The sequence below is a fragment of the Choloepus didactylus genome, chromosome 2 (genome assembly GCF_015220235.1).
Source record: "Choloepus didactylus isolate mChoDid1 chromosome 2, mChoDid1.pri, whole genome shotgun sequence".
Taxonomy (NCBI): domain Eukaryota; kingdom Metazoa; phylum Chordata; class Mammalia; order Pilosa; family Megalonychidae; genus Choloepus; species Choloepus didactylus.
This window is the reverse complement of record NC_051308.1, coordinates 92,743,644-92,766,148: the sequence shown is the minus strand read 5'-3', so window position 1 is coordinate 92,766,148 and position 22,505 is coordinate 92,743,644. Positions and strand designations below refer to the sequence as shown.

The 22,505-nt window shown below is 43.1% G+C and overlaps 1 protein-coding gene across 1 annotated transcript; it reads right to left on the bottom strand.

The window, feature by feature from the left end:
• Positions 1-2,425: 2,425 nt before the first annotated feature.
• MYOC (myocilin) lies at positions 2,426-20,945 on the bottom strand. The gene is given in 6 exon segments (XM_037806849.1): positions 2,426-3,057; positions 3,060-3,203; positions 5,760-5,885; positions 20,407-20,658; positions 20,661-20,726; positions 20,729-20,945. Coding segments are annotated over 6 exon segments (1,437 nt in total).
• Between the last annotated feature and the right edge of the window lie 1,560 nt (positions 20,946-22,505).

Below are 22,505 nucleotides of genomic sequence, written 5' to 3'. Positions count from 1 at the left end.
TAGGGCTGTTATCACTGAACAAAACAATCCCTGCCTGCACGCAGTTTACATTCCAGTGGGGGAAGACTGACCAAAAAAATCAACACCATTTAAAAACTGTGAATTACACTGTATGTTGGGAGGTGATAAGTGTAAGGGAGAAGAAATTTTAAAATAATAAAAACAGGATTGTCCCTGCAATCTGAATACAGTCTGTGGAGGTGATGGAACTTGAAAGAGAAAAAGAGAGCTTAGATGCAGGAGGGTCACTGACAGGCCTTTGTCCCAGATGGTTTGGGGGATGTGAAAGTAGATGGGGTCTGTGCTCATTTCCAGGCACAGCCCATGTAGCTGTACTCCAGGAGAGGCGGCCCAGGTGGCAAAACTCCAGAGAAGTGGTCCTCTACCAGCAGGGGCAGCAGCAGAAGAGCAAAAGGGGCTCTGAGATAGGTCTAGGAAGAGAGGGCCTGAGCACCCTAAGTTTCCTGTGGAGGAGGCAGACTCCTAAAATGTTTCCGTGTACCTGGTGGGACCCAGAACAGACCAGGAGAAAGCACATCTGGTGGGTCTGGCCAAAAGAACGCAGAGGATACCAGATTCAGAATTGGAGACAGAGGCATGGATGTCAGCCACTGTTCTGGTTTGTTAATACTGCCATTAGGCAAAATACCAGAAATGGATTGGCTTTTATAAAGGGGATTAAGTTACAAATTTACAGTTCTGAGGCCGTAAAAGTGTCCAAACTAAGGCATTAACATGAAGGATACCTTCCCAGGAGAAAGGCCGTTGGCATCTAGAACGCCTCTGTCAGCTGGGAAGGCACGTGGCTGGAGTCTGCTTGCTCCAAGGTTGCGTTTCAAAATGGTGTTCTCCAAAATGTCAAAGCGTCAGCATCAGCAAGCGTCTGGGCCTGTGTGGCTCTTTCTAAAGGACTCCAGTAAGCTAATCAAGACCCACACTGAATGAGCAGGACCAATCCTCCATGGAAACATTCAATCAAGAGAGATCACACCCTAATCAGAAAGATTAATAAATCTTCTCCCACAAGACCGTATTAAAGAATATGGCTTTTTCTGGGGGACATAATATATACAAACCTGCACTGCCACAGGTGCAGGAAACTGCACTGATGATGAACACGAGGAGTGACAAGAAACGTGAATGTCAGCTGAGCACATGGACTTCGACTGGACTCCTTCCCCACTGTGCCAGGGCTATGTGGCCAGAATGTCACCCGAGCCCCTCATCCTCACTCCTCCCAAACACAGATGCCATCTCCAAGAGAATGGAGAAGAGGGAAAACACCTCAATTGAATGATAGCACACCAATGGGACAATGTCCAAACTCAACTGGCAAAATAAAATTTTCTAACATTAGGCACATTGACAGCTCAAGATAGAAATTAAGTTCAGTACAGAAAAATAATGTTATAAATTTTCCTCACCTGATGTGAAAGCCATGAAATTTATACCCGTGAATGTCATACCCATACCCATATCCATGATATGGCTTATGAAATTCAGCCCACTGACATCAGATAAGGACCTAAGTAGAGCAAGCGTGAAGAGAGGGTGAGCTGGGGCAGATGGAAAAGTTGTTCAGAGACGGTCAGGAGGCAGGGCAGGAAGGTGTGGATTCCACTATTTTGCCTGGTGTCATCCTGGGTGATACTTCATAACCAGTTACACACACACACACACACACACACACACACACACACACACACACATGCATTTAGCATCCTGCAATCACATCTCTCAAGCCAAAAGATTATCTGGTGATTGGAATCTGCACTCTTCTCTTAGGCAAAGTATCCCACCAAGTTCAAGGAGGAGAATGCTTCATAAGATGATTTTATTTCATAGGGCAAAGGGTAATGTAATACTCCACCAGACTCCCAGAAGAATTAGAAGCCACTTGTAGTAAACCCACCTTACATATGTTCAGGCTGTAAAAGCTGTTCTTCCTTCAGAAGTGCTGCTTTTTATTGTGGTTTATGGTAACCACACAATAAGCAAGTGCAGGGTATAGCCCTGCAGTCCACACAGGGCAACCTATTTTTCCCAAATGCTTCTCCAAATGTATCGTCTTCAGCCAGTGAAAGCCATGTATAAAAACTTTGTGGTTTTCATGAAGAAGCTACCATGCCTTATAGCTTTTGCCTGAAGTTACTGGAAGACTTACACTATTCTGGTTAAATACCACTTTAAAAGCTGATAGAAGGAAGGAATTTCTACTATGATATGAAACGGTCTAAATCCCAAGCTTGCTTTTCCTGCACAGACATGCAGACAATGCACATTCTTGTGAATTAATGAAAGCTTAGAAAGCAGAGAAAAGCAATGTGGGCTTTGAACTGCTAGCTCTTCCTTCAGCCTGCTCCTCCCAGAAGCCCTGGGCATCCGTCATCTCCCTCTGCCTCGCCCGGTGGGTACTGGAGGCTTTTCATCTCTTGGAGAGCCTGATGTCATAGGTGACCATGTTGAAGTTGTCCCAGCCAAAGAGCTTCTTCTCCAGGGGGTTGTAGTCAATCATCCTGCTGTACTCGAAGCAGTTCTTGAATGGGATGGTCAGGGCCTTGCCACTGCCTGTGCCTGTGTCGTAAGCAAAGTTGACAGTCGCATCAGCAGACGAGTAGCTGCTGACGGTGTACAGGGTGCCACAGATGAGGAAGGCGGTGCCTGACTGCTTATGGATGTTCGTCTCCCTGGTTCGTTCGAGCTCCAGATTCTCTGCTCTCAGTTTGGAAAGGACGATGGCGCCTTTGGCCTCCTCGGTGCTGTAGATGACCCAGAGGCCTTTCTCGTCCACAGCTAAGTCAATGTCCATGTAGCCGCGCCAAGAATACGGGAACTGCCCGTGGTAGCCGGACCCAGGGATGTCCTTCTCAGCCTTCACTGTCTTGGTGTGCAGCTCGTACGTGATTACAGTTCTTGACATGGGTCCCTGAAAATAGAGGCTTCCCTTGTACACCACTGCGTCGGTGCTTTCCAGCGGCGTGGGCAGCACGTGAACCTTGGAAGGGTACCCGTGCACGAATTGGCTGCCGAGGTCGTGCTCGAAAACGGTGGATGCCTGCCAACAGTGTCGACTCTCCATGTTGTCTCCTGAGTACAGGGGTAGGTGGGCTTGGGGTCTCTCATCCACATGCCGTACTTGCCAGTGATTGCCTCAGCTGTTCTCAGAGTGACAGGCTCTCCTACCCAAACCAGTTCTCCGCATTCTGGAGAATTGAGGGAAAAAAGTACATTTATCCATAATCTTTCCAAATACAGAGAGTGACGATGTGGAAGTGGAGGCATTGCAGAACAAGTAAAAGCAAGGTCTGAGTTTTGTGTAGCACACTATATGGTTTAACTTGCATGGTCAGTTTACTTAAATGCCATAGTTACATAGAGCCTTGTCTAGGGAGTGAGACCTTGTTGGTTTATTCAAGTTAGGGTGAAATCCCAATACATCCCAAGATAATTTGGGCAGAGAATAAAAATGTATTTGCAGGGCCCCCCGGAGGGACTGGGGAAAAATGCAGAAATGTTGTACTTCCCCACCTGGGTTATTACTGATATTCTCACAAACATTGAGGACTACCAATTTAGTATGCTGAGTCCTCGATCTTGGGGCTTGCCCTTATGAAGCTTGTTACTGCAAAGGAGAGGCTAAGCCTATTCATAATTGTGCCTAAGATCCACCCCCAGAGGGCTTCTTTTTTGTTGCTCAGATGTGGCCTCTCTCTCTAAGCCAACTTGGCAGGTAAACTCACTGCCCTCCCCGCTACGTAGGACACGACTCCCAGGGGTATAAATTCTTCCTGGCAGTGGAATCTGACTCCCGGGGATGAGCCTAGACTCTGCATCATATGACTGAGAAAGACTTCTAGACCAAAAAGGGGAAGAGAATCGAAAGAAAATAAGGTTTCAGTGGCTGAGAGATTTCAGATGGAGTCGAGAGGTCATTCTGGGGATGACTCTTATGCATTATATAGATATCCCTTTTTAGTTTTTAGTTTATTAGAATAGTTAAAAGGAAATATCTGAAATTGTTGAATTGCAATCCAGTATCCTTGATTCTTGAAAGCAATCATATAACTATATAGTTTATATGGTGTGACCATGTGATTGTGAAAACCTAATGACTCACACTCCCTTTACCCCATGTATGGATAAAACAGTAGAAAAAATTGGGACAAAAAGTAAGTGAATAATATGGAGGAAGGGGATATGGGATGTTTTAAGTATTCTTTTTACTTTTTATTCTCATTTTTACTTTTTGGAGTAATGAAAATGTTCAAAAATTGATTGTGGTGATGAATATACAACTACATGATGATACTGTGAACAATTGCTTTAACTTTGGATGATTGTATGGTATGTGAATATATTTCTATTAAAAAATTTTAAAAAAGGAAATGGGGGAGGAGGGATATGGGATGTTTTGAGTGTTCTCTGTTACTTTTATTTTTGTTCTTCTTTTTATTTTAATTTTTTTGGTGTAATGAAAATGTTCAAAAATTGATTGTGGTGTTGAATATGCAACTATATGATGAAATTGTGAACAACTGTTGTACACTTTAGATGAATGTATAGTATGTGAATATATTTCAATAAAATTACATTAAAAAAAAAAAAAAGTAAGGGCCCTAGATTCAGTATGGGCTTAACTCTGGGCTTTGCCACCTACTGGCTGTGTGACTTTCAATGAATTACTTAGCTCTCTAAGCCTGTTTTCTTATTTGTAAAAGGACGATAATAACAGCATTCTGGGAAATAGAGCTGTTAGTGAGTATTAAATATTGATTATACAATATAGAGTAAATGCTAACTCGGTAATTGATAATGAGTTGAACTTAGCAGTATCAGTTGTAAGGACAAAGGCTACACAGGCAGCCTCAACTGTATTTGTATTGACCTGGGCAGTGGACTCATGGATGCTCTTTGTATTACACTTTATGACTTTTATGTCTCATTTGTTTCATGATTTAAAAAGTGTGAGACAAAAAAAATCAACTTATGATAAGAATAATCTCTATAAAACAAAATTTTTCTAGCCCTAACCAATGAGCCACAAATTTCATGCATCATTTTAATAAAATAAAACCTGAATATAATTTTTAAAAATGTTTAATGAAGAGAAGGTTGGAGATTTAGATTTAGCTGAATCACAACAAATCTCTGTGCTTTAATGGGCACCTTCAATTTCCTTTCAGAAGGTAGACATTTTGCTGTTCACAACCCAGAGAATCATATTTTGAGTATTTCATAACTCCCCATCCCTATGCATGCCCTTCCGTGCTAGCAATAATCAATAACACAGATAGTCACAGCTTCTGAAAACCACAGTCTTAATCTTAAGGTCAAGCTTTCAGAGAACACTTTGGAGAAGGGTGAATAGCACTTTTTCTAAGCCCACAGTTTGGTAACGATGCCCTTAGAAGCAGACTGTGAAGAGCTAAGTGCGGCTGCAAAATGTAATTCTCAGGTGTAATTAATTCTATGTAACTATCAAATGGGCGAAATAACCACATCCCTCATCTTTCCCATTGCCCAGCCCAGCCCAGCCCAAAGTGAGGGTGGCAAGATACAGGGCTGTGCTAGCCAAGGCTGACTCCCTGCCAGCTGTCCTGCAAGGCAGAAAGAGGAGGGTCCGTCCCATCCCCCTGCCCCTGCCTCTGCTCCCATGGGAGTTACTTCCTTGCCCCCCTGAGTGGGCTGGCCTGTGAACATGGAACTACACGTGGATCAGGCCCCAGTGGGCACATCAGGGAAGAAATCTCACTTCATACCCATGTCTCCCTCTTTGCTCCTGGGATGACTGGATGGGCTCTCTTTCAAGATTCAGGAAGCAGGAACCTCAGTCAATTCAGATTTCAGTTCCTGGAAGTCCAAATTCTCCAAATTCCATTAAGAAACTTAAAGAAACAAAATGGCACTGTGAGGAGAAATGGTCCAAGGATTGACCATGTGAGGATGGCATTTAAATACGTTTCCAAAGATACAATGTCTGAGATCTGCTTTAAGATAATGGGGAGAGGGAGAGAGGGCGGGATTGGTAAAGCAAGATTGGGCTGTGTTGGTGACTGTGGGAGCTGGATGTGGGTACGTTGGAATTTGTTTTGCTCTCTCTGTTTTTGTGAATGTTTGAAAACTCCATAATAAAAAGCTAAAAGATAATAATAAATTGCATGGCAGTCTGCATGGCATAGAGTAGGGTATTTGAAATAAAGTAACGTTTACACAATTAAAATAATTCTCATTAGAAGAGCTAATTTATGGATCTATGAGGTGTGATTTTAGGGACATTAGAGGGGTCTAGAATTCAATAATTAACAAGTCCCTACTTGACTTAAAGAATTTTCATTCCTTTTGTCATAATGCAAATATTCCTGTAAGAAGTAACAGATTAAGCTTCTATTGACTGGTTGAAATACTCTAAGTTGCTTTTTTAAAAAATTCAGTTTTGTTGAGATATATTCACATATCATACAGTCATCCATGGTGTCAATCAACTGTTCAAAGTACCATCGAATAATTGTGCATTCATCCCAATCTATTTTTGAACATTTTCCCTACACCAGGAAGAATAAAAATAAGAATAAAAAATAAAAGTAAAAAAGAACACCCAAATTATCCCCCCATCCCAATCTTTTTCATTTAGTTTTTTTTCTACTCATCCATCCATACACTGGGTAAAGGGAGTGTGATCCACAAGGTTTTCACAATCACACTATCACCCATTGTAAGCTACATAGTTATACAATCGTCGTCAAGAGTCAAGACTACTGGGTTACAGTTTGATCTAAGTTGCTTTTTGAGACCAGTTTGGGATATGAAAGAGAGGGCGTGTGCAGTATTCCTTTAGGAATTTAGAGAAGGTCTTCAGCCATCATGGCATGTCGTCACACTTCTCCACTTTTACTTAGGGTTATGGTCAAACAGCAGTCCCTGAATACAAGGCCAAAGCGAAAACCACAAGGAGCAGGCTTGGTCCTTTCCCTTGCTGAGCTTCTCAGTCATTCTCTGCCCCTCAGTGACTGCCAGCTCACAACTCAGTATTCTCAGGTGTCCAGGACAAGTGGGAGGGAAGTCAGTGCAATGCGCGAGGCTGTGCTCCAACAGAGCCGAGAGAAGGTCAGGAAGACATTTTCTGTCTTTATCATTTGTTTGTTCAACTCTCCTAAATTTATATCCCAGGCACAGAAGATTCCAATGGACAATTCCTAACCCTTCTGGGTGTACCACATTTCATCAATCTTAAGTCACACACTCTTTCATATCTCTGGAATCAGGGTGCCTTCTTATAGTTGCTGCAGTTTAGCTTTGGTGAATTACAGCATGAGAAAAGTTTTCTCCCTGAAAGGACCTGAAGAAAACACTTAGCTAACAGGCTCTCAGGCTTGGGCCGGGCCTTGGGGCTGGGGGCCAGCTGTTTGTTCCAGCAGGGCAGCTGGGCCCAGCTGAGCCCTCATTCAAATGCCCTCTCCTGATCCCGGCTGCATCCCCTCAACCCCCTGCCTTTGTGTGCTGCAGCTGTTAAACAAGCCTCCCTAACAGCGTGAATGCTCTGGAGGGTTGGGGGTCCTCCCAGCCCCTGAGCTATCCCTCAGTGGGCCAGGTGAGCACAGGTCATTAACACCCTTGGACCAAATTGTGAGGCCAGGAGGACATCTAGGATATGCACCTCCAACTCCAGAGGTAATTGGGAGTGCCCCCACTGTGGAGCGAGTGGCTACAACAGAGCTTTTTGGGGACACAGGCGCAGGACACCAAAGGAACTTTCAGCAAATGACCTCTCTGTTACTTGCACGGCATAAAGAGTCCAGAAGGGCAAATAACCTCTTTGTTATTTACCCGGCACAAAAGGTCCAGAAGGGCAGGGGAAGAAAGAAGGCCAGGGAGGCTGAAAACTGCTCTGGGTCGGGGTAGATGCATGGCAGCTCTGCATGCTCTACTTTGCAACAGAGAAGAGAGACCAAACTATGCTGTTCAAGTGTGGTGTTTATCCACCCTAGCAGGAGGGAGCCCTCCCTGCCACTGAGAATTCCTGCCTTGATTAGCATCCAGGGCTGCTTGTTCCTGGTTTCCAGGTTTAAGGTCTGGCTGGGCTCTTTCATTAGACTTAATATATTCCCTTCTGCAGAAAGGCACACGATAGAAAAGGAGGTGGGGGTAGCTGAAGGCTGGAGGACGGATGGCCACTTAGTGTGTGTTTGTGACTTCCCCAGAGGAGGTAGGGGTAGGAGAGTTTTGGGTGATGACCAATTAACAGGGTCTGTGATTTCCCCAACAGCCAAGGGCATGGTAGGTTGTAAGTCTCCCCAGCCTTGAATCCACAAGTGCTGTTCACCCACCCATTTTGTCAGCCTTCAGAAGTGCAAAAAGGCCTGTATTAAGTACCAGAGATAAAAAGTGAATAAAATATGATTGGCCTATGTCCTTCAGGAATTCATAATCTGGCGAAGTCCTCTTGACGGAGGAGTAACCAGGATTTATTCCAGGCTGTGCACTGGGAACCAGGCTCTTGGCAAATCCAAATTGCTCCTGGTGCATCCTGGAATATCTGTTTCCCTGAAACTCCTGTCTCCCTGACTGAGAAACTGTGTATCTGAGGAAACTCTGCTCTTCATTCGAGGAAGAGTGTACCTTGGCCTAGGAGGGTGCCCAGGGCAGAGCCCACCCCCTGGGTCAGAGGGAGGTCCCTAGACCCACCCTGGGTCTGCACCAACAGCTTCCCTCCCCTCCCAGTGCCAGCCACCCACCCACCTCTGCCAAGGAATTGGGCTGTGTGGGAGGGGGACAGGATGCCTGAGGTTTCCTGTTCTCCTGTGCTCCTGGAAAAAGGTAAAAGTGAGTAAACCCCCTACGTGTACAAGGGGATGGCAGAGCTGTTTGCAACCCAGCCTGCCTCCTGAGACCCTGGCCTTCCTTCATCCTCTCCATCTTTGCTTCTTCCATGGCCATCACTTCTCTCTTAGGCCTAAAACACGGTACACCCCTGACCTCTGTCTGTCGGGAGCAACCTGGCAACACTTACCTGTCCAACCTCCTATGCTGCCAAGAGGCTCAGAGATTCTGGTAAACTCCAGTCAGGACAATTTCTCTCAAAGTCATCAAGCATGATCCCAGAGTTTACCTGTTTTTCTTTCACTTGCATTTCTCCTTGGACCATTGCAGTCTACGCCTCAAGATAATTCAAACTTCTTTAATGGTTTCAATTTATACTCAGAATACTGGGGTTGGTATTAGGCAATGTGATGTTAGAAATACTGCAGTGGTGGACAAAAGGCCGGGGGAATTCCCCACTCCACCCCCAGCTCCCTGCCCTTCAGCCAGGTGCTCCACAGTTGTCACACAAAGTTGCTGTGAGCCAACCCTCCCCTGCACCCAGCTCCTTCCTCTCTGCATTTGATACAAATTATTTTATTCTGTGAATATAGCTGGGATGGTTATATAATGTAATCATTGCCTGAGAAAAGATGTGTATGGAGAATAGTAGAGGTACGCACCTGTAAGGCAACAGGAAGAAACTTAAGAAATACTTCCTTTTCACTATAGGGGGGAAATAACGAAAGTGAGAAAACAGGCATTTTCACAGGTGACTTCCTGTGACTGGGAACTAAACACTGGGAGACAGCTTCCTTTTGGAAGGAGATGATTAACAGGCATTTATCCTGCTTTCTGCATTCCAAAGCATTTTTATATAAATTATTTATATTACCTGGTGCTGTCAAAGTCAGAATTTAGAATATAGGTTACTGGGGAGGGGTAGGAAATGGGAAGTTAAGGCTTAAAATGTATGGGGTTCCTATCTGGAATGATTAAATATTTTTGGTAATGGATAATTGCGGAGACACGGAAGTTCCCCTGGCTTGATAGATTATACATAGGGTTCATTTCCCAAAATCTGGAAGCCTGAAGGAGGGCACCAGGCTGGGAAAAGGCCAAAAGCTTTGCATGTCTGGTGCCAGACAGCAATTTAGATAAGGGAATAGTCTCTGAGCTCTTGCTGGGCTCCTTCCGTGCTCCTGTCTCCCACTCCTGCTATCTCCCGTCTAGCCCCAAAGAAATTGTCCCTTGAGATTAAAGGCATGTAAATACACCTTATGGCTTTAAAAAATATATACCCTCCCTGAAATACCTGAAAACAGTTATGTAGGAAACTACCTTGTATGCTATAAAAACCTGTAGAAATGAGTAGAATAAAACTTTCTTTTGCAGGAATGCAGAGGACGGAATGGGCTCCCTTCTTTCACAGATAATGGTGATGGCAGCACAACATTGTGAACGTAATTAAAGGCACTGAAATAAATCCCTGAATATGATTGAAGGAGAAAATGTTAGATTGTATATATGGTAACAATAAATTTTTCTTAAAAATCTGTGGAACTACACTACACAGTGAACCCTAAGTTAAAGCATGGATTATAGTTAATAGTACAATTATAAAAATGTTATCATCAGTTGTAACAAATGTTCCACACCAATGCAAGGTGTACCGGTTTGTATATGTTATGTCCCCCAGAAAAAGCCATGTTCTTTGATGCAATCTTGTGGGGGCAGATATATTAGTGTTGATTAAATTGGAATCTTTGGATTAGGTTGTTTCCATGGAGATGCACCCCAACCAACTGTGGGTGATAACTCTGATTAGATAATTTCCATGGAGATGTGGCCCTGCCCATTCAGGGTGGGTCTGAATTAAATTACTGGGGCACTATATAAGATCAGACAGAAGGAGCAAGCTTGCTACAGCCAAGAAAGACACTTTGAAGAACACAAAGGAGCTGAGAGAGGAGCTGCAGATGAGAGACAGTTTGATGATGGCCATTGAAAGCAGACTCTTGCTCCAGAGAAGCTAAGAGAGGACAAAAACCCCAAGAGCAACTGAGTGTGACGTTTTGAGGAGGAGCTGTGGCCCAGAGAGGAACGTCCTGGCAGAAAGCCATTTTGAAACCAGAACTCCAGAGTAGATGCCAGCCACATGCCTTCCTAGCTAACAGAGGTTTTCTGGATCCCATTGGCCATCCTCCAGTGAAGGTACCTGATTACTGATGTGTCACCTTGGATACTTTATGGCCTTAAGACTATAACAGTGTAATCAAATAAACACCCTTTATAAAAGCCGATCCATTTCTGGTATTTTGCATCCCAGCAGCATTAACAAACTGGAACACAAGGTGTTAATAATAGGGTAGTATATGGGAATCCTATATTTTTCACATGATAGTTCTGTTACAAAGACAACTTCCGTAATAAAGGAAAAAAAACGTTTCAGAGAAAAGAAAATAAGATTTTAGGGCTGCAGTGTGCACCTAATAAAAATTAATTACTGCCACTACTCGTTAAGTTCCTATTATGAGCCAGGCACCAGGCTGATGTTCATTCTCTCTGTTCCTCATAACAGACCTGAACGTGTACGTTATGATCCTCATTTTGCAAATGAGGAAACTGAGGCTGAGAGGTTAAGTAACTTGCCTAAAATCCCATAGTTAGTAAGTGGTGGGGCTAGGACTTGAACCCATTCTGTCAAGGCTATGACAGTTGTGAACCTTCCGTGTCAGTTAACAACCTGTTGCCTCTGAACTAAACTGCACGTGTGCTGTGAGAAGCAAGGCCTTTCTCCTCTAGCCTGAGCACGATGTTGCGCTGTCTCAGTAGGTGGCGCTGGAGAGACACTGCAGTTTCCCGCAGGCCGGTCAGCGATATGTGTGTATGGACTGCTGGTGGAGCGCTGCCCCAGCCACTGCCCAGAACACGGTTCTCCCGTGTCTTTGCAGGTTCGGCCTGGTGAAGAATTTCCCACAGCTCTCTCAACACGGAAACCACAGATCCTGTTCGCAACCTCAATGCTCTAAATACCTCCCGCCTGTTAAATCGCCTAGGACTCTGCTGCGAGTCCCCGGGCGCGCTCTGCAGGACTCCCACGCACGTGCACGACACTGGTTGCTGGTCGCCTGTTCCTCGCCAGCACTCGAGAGAGTGACCTGTTGCAGCTCCAGACCAGCTCTGGCCTGGCCAAACAAGCCAACTAATCTGCTATCTGATGGGCTGGGCCTCACCTGAGCAAGTGAGGTCTGAACGCTTCCAAGGTTACTCTTCTCTGGGTGCTCCTTGTCAGTCCTAGGGTAACATACAGAGTTTTCTTGTATCTTACATTTTTCATCATGGTTAATACTCCTTTCTATTAAATTTCTCCTGCTTAACCTATTGTGTGGTTTTTGTCTCCTACCTGGACCCAGACTGCTAAAGGAGGCTTTACAAGAATCTCAAAAGATTACTCAACACTTTGCAGAGTGACCCACTCTTGGAGCTAAGCTGGGAGTCCAATGGGCAGTCCCAGGCAGTCCACCCAGTGAGCCCAGTCTTCCTCCCACCAGCTCTTCCTCTCCCTGTCCCAAAGACGAGCCAATACAGGGGACTGGCAGGTCCTGCATTCCTGGCTCCACCAGGGCCCTCAGGGCTCTGAGCAAGGAATCCTCCAGCTCTCTCTCTCTCTCTCTCTCTCTCTCTCTCTCTCTCTCTCTCTCTCTCTCTCTCTCTCTCCCCCCTCATTCTTTGCAGGAACCCTGCCTCATGCTTTCTTTGGTAAAAACAAGAACCATATTAAAAAATAATGTCATGGAATGGCTTCCAGAATGGCTGAAGGCCAGTTCTCAGTTGGCAGGTGCAATGGTTGGATGGTGAAGGCCTCATGCCTTTACAGCCAGGAGCATCTGGCAGTGGGCAGGCTCTCAGAGTGGAGCTGTCTGGCATGAGGACCGAAGTCTGTGGGAGAGGACACAAGAGCCAAGATGTGGCAAAGACCTGCATTGGGCTAGAAGTCAAAGCTTGCTAGTTCAGCCCTGTCATTTATCAGCTGTGTGACTTTGGGAGAGTTAGTTAACCTCTCTGAGCCTCATAATAATTAGCTGCACAAACGTAAGGTTGCTTTGAAGATTATGTAAGAAACTGTAAATAAAAAGGTCTGCAATAAAGATATGTCAAAAATTTCTCTTGAATGTTTCAATATCACTTACTTTTCATTCTGAATGTAGGGAAAACCAAAAAGAGATCATGAAAATATTGACTATCTTGTATCAGCCAATTAGAATTTTTAAGACTTTTGTTTTTTTTTCCTATTAAAATTCAGTCCTTGTATGATTTAAAAATACATGTCTCTTACAAAAGTCTGGAAATTCTCTGCATGCTGTTCCCTATCCCCCTTACCTCCACTTTATAGACCCATATTCTGGAGAGTTTAACATGGAAAATGAATTTATTAACTCATTAAGATGCCTTTTTATATATTGGCAAATGACATTGTAATGAATTTTATGGTTATTTTCTGTCATTGGCTGAAAAGTTAGGTCAATATTACATAAATAAAGAGAACGAAGAAAAAGAAAGGTGTTCACAACATATGTACATGTTGCTTGAAAACTCTAGGAAAGTGAAGATTAGCTCACAGGCTATTGCTCTGGATGCTGTAATATGAACTTCTCCAGAGGCAATGTGTGTTAGAGACACGTTATGTACAAGTTGACATTTTGATCATTGAATGACATGTTAAAATAATAGTGGATCTCAAGCAAAAGAAGTCCTTAGGACTAGCTCCTCCCCTTGTTATTTCTAATATGCACAATAACCCATTTGAGGGAACAGCAGCACTTGTGTTGGACACCTTGGCTTCCTGCCTCACATCCTGTACACCCACCTTTTTCCAGGTGGCAACCTGCGTCACACAGGTGTCACCTGCTGGCACCTGTCTCAGCTCCTGGCCCAGCGTCTCTAACTCACAGTGTGGGAAGTCTGCAAGACCTGCCTGGCGCCCACATCTGCTTATTATGAAAGTGCGATATATCCCATGGGGTAACCCTTGGCTGAGGGGGATCAGACCCACAGATAAATGCTCCCTTCTTCTGCCCACCTTCTATGCAGCTGCCCACAAGGTCTTGGTGGGATCAAGCTTCCACTGCCCGCTGTCGTGACTGTCTTGAGAATGCCTGCCCTTATTGGCTTTTCTTCCTTCTTTGTCTCACTCTCCCCTGTCCCCCACTTCTCTTACTGGGTCCCATTCCATATAAACCACCGCCACATGGCTCTGCCCTCTGTATCTATTGCAGAGGAGACACAAGGGGAAAGTGGGGCTTCTCTTGTGAACCAATAACCAACCCTAATTTATCTTTTGGTAGACTGTATTTTTCTACTCAGGGCTTACTTGAAATATTTATCAACAATATTCCGCTATATAACAATTGCTATAAAATTTATATAGAAATATATTTTATGTTTATATTATTTATTTTGACAATTATGTTTCTTAGAGATTCTATATAATTTAGTAGATATTAAATATATTTTACATTATGTGTGTGTGCATGATTTCCACTGTTCTGAGGAGATCTTTTTCTTTGTAACGATTACATGGTAAAGGAAATGATGGTGACGGTTTGAATTATTGGTGGGATAAGGAAATGTCCACCTTCTCAGGCCTTACCTTTGTTTACTCAGCCACACTAAGCCCTCATCCCCTTTACTGTTAACCCCCCAGTATTGGCATCCCTACATAAAAGCACCCACACTCAAATTTCAGCCCCCGAAAATACCACTTTGCCCCCAGATCTAGGATCCTGAAGACAACTTTTGTTCCAAATATTTCTTTCCCCGATGATTAAATGTACTTTTCTGTCTTTCGTCTTTAAAGTCTATAAACGAGAGGACAGCTGGGGATTCTGGAAGGTCATTGACCTCAGGTAGGCTTGAATCCTAGGCCTGCTCTGCTGCTAGCTGGCTAGGTGGCTGTGGGCACGTTCCGTATCCTCTCTGGGCCTCAGTCTCCACGTCTGAAAAAATGAACCAGTGGCACCAGATGCTTGCTAGGTCCCTCTCCAGGTCTAATACAATTTCATGCTCATGAAAAAATCTACTACTGAAAATAACTTCCAAGTTTGGAGTTCATTATAATAGGATTTTATGCTTATTTTAATAGTAGAGCAGCCGAAAAGGACAAGAAATATAAAGTTAGAGAACATGTCCAATAAATTCCCAACACTTGTTAAATGACCACAAGACAACACAAGAGGTGAAACATCGCCTCCGCTTTCACACATACATATACCACACACATAAACACATGTGGGTTTTCGTTGCGAATGTAACCTCGTTCAGTTACCAGTCTGAAATAATGAGTGCCTCATAACACTCCTAGGAATAAGGATGATTTAATTTGTCCTCAGAGACTCAAGTTCAAGTCTGAGCTCTCCACTAATCAGCTGTGCAACCTCGGCTCCCTTAGCATCTTCAGACTTCACTTTCCTTAATTGCAAAATTTGGAATTGGATCTCTTCCAACCCTAATAAAGGATTTAAAAATTCCTTTATACTTTATAAAGTTAATTTATTTGAACACCACAAAAATTATTATTTACAGAAGGAATTTTCACTGCCCTTTTACAGATAAAAAACTAAAATGCAGAGGGTTAAAAGACTTACCCAAGATTGCACTCCGGCAGTGACTTTTAGGTTTTCTAGCTTCACAGCTATTCAGATCTTGCTTTCAGGTAGAAAGCTTTTGTGTGGGCATGTGTGTGCATGTGTGGGGTAACATATATATGTAATATGTGTATATATAACATAAAATTTCCCATTTTAACCATTTTTAAGTATACAGTTCATTGGTATTAATAAAATTCATAATGTGTGTACCCTCACCACCATTCATTACCCAAATTTTTTCATCACCCCAAAGAGAAACTCTGTACCTATTAGGTAGTACCTCCTTCCTCCTTCCCTCAGCCCCCAGTAGTCTGTAATCAACTTTTTGTCTCTATAAATTTGCTTTTCTAGGTATTTCATATAAGTAGAATCATACAATATTTGTCCTTTGTGTCTGGTTTATTTTACTCAACATAAGGCTTTCAAGGTTCATCCATGTTATAGCATGTATCAGAATGTCATTCCTTTTTATGCACTAATAATATTATATTGTATGTATGTATCACATTTTGTTCATCCATTCATCTGGGTTAATTCCATCTTTTAGCAATTGTGAAGAATGCCTCTAAGAATACTGGTGTGCAATTAACTGTTTAAGTCCCTGCTTTCAATTCTTTTGGCTATGAAACTATGAGTGGAATTGCTGGGTCATGTGGTAAGTCTATGTTTAGCTTTTTGAGGAATGAGAAAGCTTTCAAAAAACTATTTTCCCATCATTTTATTTTGAAAATTTTCAAAGCTGAAAGAATAGCACGATAAGACCCCACATATGGTTCCCCTAAATGGTTAATATTTCACCACATTCGCTTAACCTTTCTTTTTCTTGGTCTTGATATATTTATAGTCCTTGCTGAATCATTCAAAAGCAAATTGCAGACATTTTGGCACTTGACTTTGAAGTACATGAGCATGTATTTCCTAAGAACTTGGATATTCTCCCACATAGTCTCAGTTCCATGATCCTACCCAGGAAGCTGAACATTAATACAGTAATATAATCTAGTAAACGGTCCATATTCAAATTTCTTCAATTATCCGCTGATGTAGGAGCCAATCCAGGATCGTGTGGTGCTTACTGTTAGCACGTCTCTTTAATCTCCTTTAATCTAGAACAGGTCTTTCCCTTTTGTCTTTCTTTCTTTCTTTCCTGAGGTCAACATCTTTTAAGAGTCTGAAATAATTGTCCCACAATCTAAATTTTCCTTCTTGGTTCCTCATGTTAGAAAATTCTAAAGAATGAATACTTGGGAGCTCAACTTGCACACACACACACAAAATGGCACAAATACTGTCTCCCCAACTGCTGGGGGAGTTCCTTCCCCTCCCCTCACCCACTGGCACAGACTCAGCTTCCAGCAAGCAGGGACCAGGACGAACAGAAGAGCATCTGTTGGAAAAAGCCACCCCAGGACATTGTCTGGTGACTTAAAGCAGAGGTTCTCGAATTGCACAAATATTTGGAAACTTTCCAAAATAACGTATTGAGAGAAGTGACAGAGGATCACCATCTCTTTATTTTGCCAAGGAAAGACATTAAAAACAAATAGGCTCTGCCCCAATCAAGAAAGTGGAGTGAGAAAATTCACAGATCTGTTTTCCCACAGCTTTGAGCAGCCAGTAAAAAGTGGCAGAAACATTGTTCTCAAAGCTCCAGAAAACAGTTAAAGGACTGCAGTAATAGGGCGAGCACCGAATCAAGGAAAAGGCTACTTAAAAGCAGTAGGATCTCAAGGATCTCATATTGCCTTGCTGGCTCCCCCCACCCCTCACCTCACTCCCACTGGCTCAGAGCCAGCCTGTGCTCCCAGTACAGATCCCTGCTCCCAGTTCCAGAGGGAACAGAGTAACAGAGCAGGGCTGTCTGGCCCAATCTGTCTGGTGGTGGCCTGAGGGACTCACTGCCCATAACTTGCTCTGTGTGTAGAAGGCAGCTCATGGAGCTCTCTATAGCACACTATGGGAGAGCAGTCAAGTGGCTGCCGGGGCAAGGGATTGTTGGCTGTAGGACATACAGTGCAGTGCCTGGGATTCTAGGAAAGACGTGACATTCCTAGCCACTTAAATGGGGGATTCCCTAGGGCCCACAAATGCATGCCCCGTACAAGACACATGCACAGAAAGGACCAGGGAGGCCCCTATGCATTGGCCTAGAGCTAGTCACTAAACTTTTTATATGGATAAGCTCTATAGGACAGCACTCCCACAGGTCAATCTCTAAAAGACTGGGAAAGGTGTTTTCTGTTTTTCATTTTGTTGTTGTTGTTATTGTTGTTGTTGTTGTTGTTAACTCCTGTCATTCAAGGAAAGCTTTGTCGTAATACTAGCTCGGTACATGCTAAAGAACAGATGCCTCAGAGTCTAAATTCCTGTGATAACACATTAAAATATCAAAATAGCCAGGTTCCCACACCCAGCTAAGCAACTCCCTGAATCACAGTCCTCAGAAATTGTATGAGATATTGTTTGTCGTTTTAAGCCAATAAGTTTTGGGGTAATTTGCTACACAATACATAACTAATACATTACTGGAAATTTCACCAGAAAAAGAAAAATCTAGGTTTCAAAAAAGATTATAAAACATACAAAGAAACAGGAAGTGATGATCCAGGCAAAGGAGAAGTTAAAACATCAGAAATCATCAATGAAGGGGATCAGATCTGCTACCTTCCAGATAAGACATTAAAAAATGGTCTGAAATATGCTCAAAGAGCTAAAGGAAGAGGTGGACAAAGAACTAAAGGAAATCATGAAAATGACAGGTCAACACAAATAAAATATCGATAAAGAGATGGAAATTATGAAAAGTAACCAGAGCCAGAAATTAAAAATTTCCTAGAGGGATTCAACAGCAGATTGGAGCTGGCAGAAGAAAGAATCAGGGAACTCCAAGATAAGGCTATTGAAATCATCCAGTCTGAGAAATAGAAAGAAGAAAGAATAAACAAGTGAACAGAGCCTGAGGAACCTGTGGGACACCATCAAATGTATCAATATACACATTGTGGGAATCCCAAAAGGAGAGGAAAGAGAGAAAGGGGCAGAGAGAATATTCAAAGAAATGAAACTTCTCAAATTAAATGAAAGACATGAATATACACATCCAAGATGCTCAATGAACTCCAAACAAGATAAACCCAAATAGATCCACACTACACCATTTTAAAATGAAACTTTCCATACAAAAGAAAGAATTCTGAAAGCTTCAAGAGAGAAGCAACATGTCACATACAAGGGAGCCTCAGTAAGATTCAGTGCTGCTTCTCATCAGAAACCATGGAGGAAAGAAGGCAGTGGGAAGGCATATTTAAGTACTGAAAGCAGAAATTTGCCAACCAAGAATTCTATATCCAGCAAAACTCTTTAAAAAATGAGGAAGGGGTTAAAACATTCCCAGATAAACAGAAACTGTGGGACTTTGTCACCACTAGACTGGCTTACAAGAAATTCTAAAGGAAGTTCTGCAGGTTGAAAGGAAAGGACAGTAGACAATTGAGTGAAGCCACTTGAAGAAAGAAAGATTGCTGGTAAAGATAATGACATGAATAAATATAAACATCAGTACTACTGTAGTTTTTATTTGTATCTCCACTTTTTACTTCTTATAGGATCTAAAAGGCAAATGCATAAAATGCAATGATAAATCAATGGTTTTGGACCCATAATATGTAAATAAGTAATTTGTGACAAGAACTAATAAAGGTGGGGGGATAGAACATAGTCTGTGTATACATTGAAGTTAAGTTGGTATCAAAACAAACTATATTGTTGCAGATTTAGGATGCTAAATTTAAGCCCCTTGGTAATCACAAAGAAAATATCAGACAACATGTAAAGTTATAGAGACAGAAAGTAGAATACAGTTTACCAGGGGTGGGGAACGGGAAGTTAATGCAAAATGGGTATAAGATTTCTTTTTGGGGTGAAGTGAAAGTTCCCGGAGTGGTTGGTGGTGAGGATACTGCAAAATTGTGAATGTGATTAATCCCACCAAAGGTATGCTTGGGTGCTGTTGGAATGGGAAGAATTATGTTGTATATTTGTTTCCACAATTAAAAAAAAGAGATGAAAATTAAATACAATATATGATACTGGATGAGATCTAAGAATGGAGGAGAAAAGACTTAAAAGGACATTATTGGGGCATAAGAAAAAATTGAAATATAGAATATAAGATTTATATCAATATTAAATTTTTTGAACTTGATAACTGCACTAAAGGTGATTTCATAAGTGATTATCCTTTTCATAGTAAATATATAAGGAAGTATTTTGTGTTTAAGGAGTATGATGTGTGCAACTCGCTCTCAAATTTCAGAAGATTAGATAAATAGATGATAGATTAGATAGATAGATAGATGATGGATAGATAGATAATGTGGCAAAATGTTAAAATTGGTGGATCTGGGTATCTAGGGGTGGGGGTAGTGGTATGTTAGAGTTCTCTGTATGGGGTCTGTATTATTTTTGCAACTGTCCTGTAAGTTCAAACAAAACAAAATAGACAAACAAAAATCCTACCATCTATTATCATTGTCGTTTCCTGACTAGAGCACATTTTAAGACGAAAGGTAAGAATAACAATCTCTGAACAAAGATTCAAAAGAGGACAGTTGGCAAAACTAATAATACACCTATACCTATACTATACCTATACTTATACATCTCACCTGGTCCTTATTTGTCTCATTTTGCTGTGGACATGAAAACATTGTCATAGACAACCACAAGAACTCAGAACCACTAACCTAAACAAAGCCATCAGGAGTTAAATTACTAATAATATATGAAAGATTATTACTAATAACACTGCTTTGCTCTCCTTAATTCATTGGCCCTGTGCTGGAGAGTCAGTCTCTGGCAGAAAGGAGAGAGTGGTAAGGGCAGGTCTAGGCACTGTACTAGGTCATCATGAACCACATCACCTGCTGAACTCGGGAGCCCCTCATCTCCGCACTCGTACCTTCCCTGGAGTCTGATGGCAGGTCCTGAGAGCCGTTCCAGGCCTGGGGACACTGGCCCCTTCTCAGCCTCGCCACCTCCTGGCTGCTGCTTTCCAACCTCCTGGCCAGGTCCACATTCTCTTCCTCCAGAGCCGACTTGTCTAGGAGGAGTTTGCTATAGGCGGTCTCCAGCTCCCTGGTTTGGGTCTCCAGCCAGTCCTGCTCCCTCCTCAGGGCGTCCAGCTCCCTCAGCAGCTCCGCCTGGCTCTCCTGGGGCTGGCAGGCTGGTCCACACCCAGCCGGTGGAAGAGGCCCTCCAGGTGGCTAAGCCCGGCCTTGTGGTCTCCAGGGCTGCGCACTGGATGCTGCTGTCTTTCTGCAGGTCCTGGTTGGCTGACATGGCCTGACCCAGCTCGGGGCAGCTGGACTCGTCGGGGCTGGCCACACTGAAGGTGTACTGACATCGGCTGCTCCGGTCGTTGGCCTTCCAGAGGTGGGCTGTCCTGGCCCCTACGCCACACACGAGGGAGGCCAGAAGCAGCAGCCCAAGAGCTGGCATCGTGGGCCTGGAGCTGCAGCAATGTGCACAGAAGCCCTCAGCACAGAGGCTGGGCAAGTCTTCCTTGGGGAGCTCTGCTGTGCTGCGTGCTGTTTGGGTGACATGCCCGAGCTCCAAGGAGGTTTATAGACACCAGGGGAGCCAGCCTTGTGTGGGGGAGAAAGAGGTGGCCACGTGAGGCTGGGCAGGGCCAAGCTCAGGGGGATTGTTTTCACACTGCCAACAAGAGTCTTTAAAAACCTTCCAGAAGTCTGGTTTGAATTTCTTTTAAAAAATTAATGTCCCACTTTATACATCGCCATGCCACTATCGTAGTCCCAATGTTCCCCCCTGTTTTGCACACACACACTCACACAAGCCCACCTCACCCAGAGTGACTCCTGGCATACCAAATTCAAGAAGGATTTATTTCTAGTTTATATTTCCTTTCACTCTGCAAATTTTATGGAGAACCTGCTCTGTGCCAGGCACTGTGCTAGGAACCAGGGATACAGACAAGCCTCAAACACATCCTGTCCCTCTAGCCTACCAGAGGCTGGCCAGAACACCAGGAGAGCATGCCCACCCAACTCCAGGTTGCAGCATTCCTGGAGAAACGATTTAAAGCGGAATTCTTCCCTCTCTCCTAGCTTTAAAACGGGTGTGGGTGTATGTATGGGAGAACTTCCAATTCTAATCTTGCATTTCAGGTACCAATGTCAATGTCAGCCTTTAGACCAGTTCTTACCCTTTGTGTGTGTGTGTCCGTGCATGCATGTGTGCACACGTGCGTGAGCTATGCACTCCACTGATGATGACAGTGGAATCCTCCTCAGAAAGATGTTTTTAAATGTATAGAACATAAATGAATCTTTGCTTTGTTTTGTTGGAATGTTTTTTTTAATTTGATAAATAAAGTAATTTTAAATAAAAATGTATAGAATGTGTAAGATTACAAAGGAAATAAATGGTATTGAAATAAATTATCAAAATACATATTTAAAATTTTGAAATACACATGTGCTTCTTTACTAGTACATTAAAAACAAGATTTAATAGAGGGCTCTGATTTTAAAGTAGTATTGAGTATAAACAATATTCCATGATATTGGCAAAAACTGTAGTGTAATACGAAATGTTTTAATTTCTATTGCTGGTGACCAAGTCACAGGTACTAATTATAGTACTGTGTGTGGGTTTTTAGCTGTGTGCCAGTTTGTATATATTATGTCCCCCAGAAAAAGCCATGTTCTCTGATGCAATCTTGTGGGGGCAGACATATTAGTGTTGATTAGGTTGGAACCTTTGGATTAGGTTGTTTCCATGGAGATGTGACCCACCCAACTGTAGGTGATAACGCTGATTAATTTTCATGGAGGTGTGGCCCCACCCATTCAGCGTGGGCCTTGATTAGTTTACTGGAGTCCTATATAAGAGCTCAGACAGAAGGAGCTTGCTGCTGCAACTTACAGAGACATTTTGAAGACGGCTGTGGAAAGCTGAGTTTTGCTGATGCTTTGGAGGTACTAGCCCAGAGTTTGCCCTGAGAAGCTGACACTGACATTTTGGAGAAAGCCACTT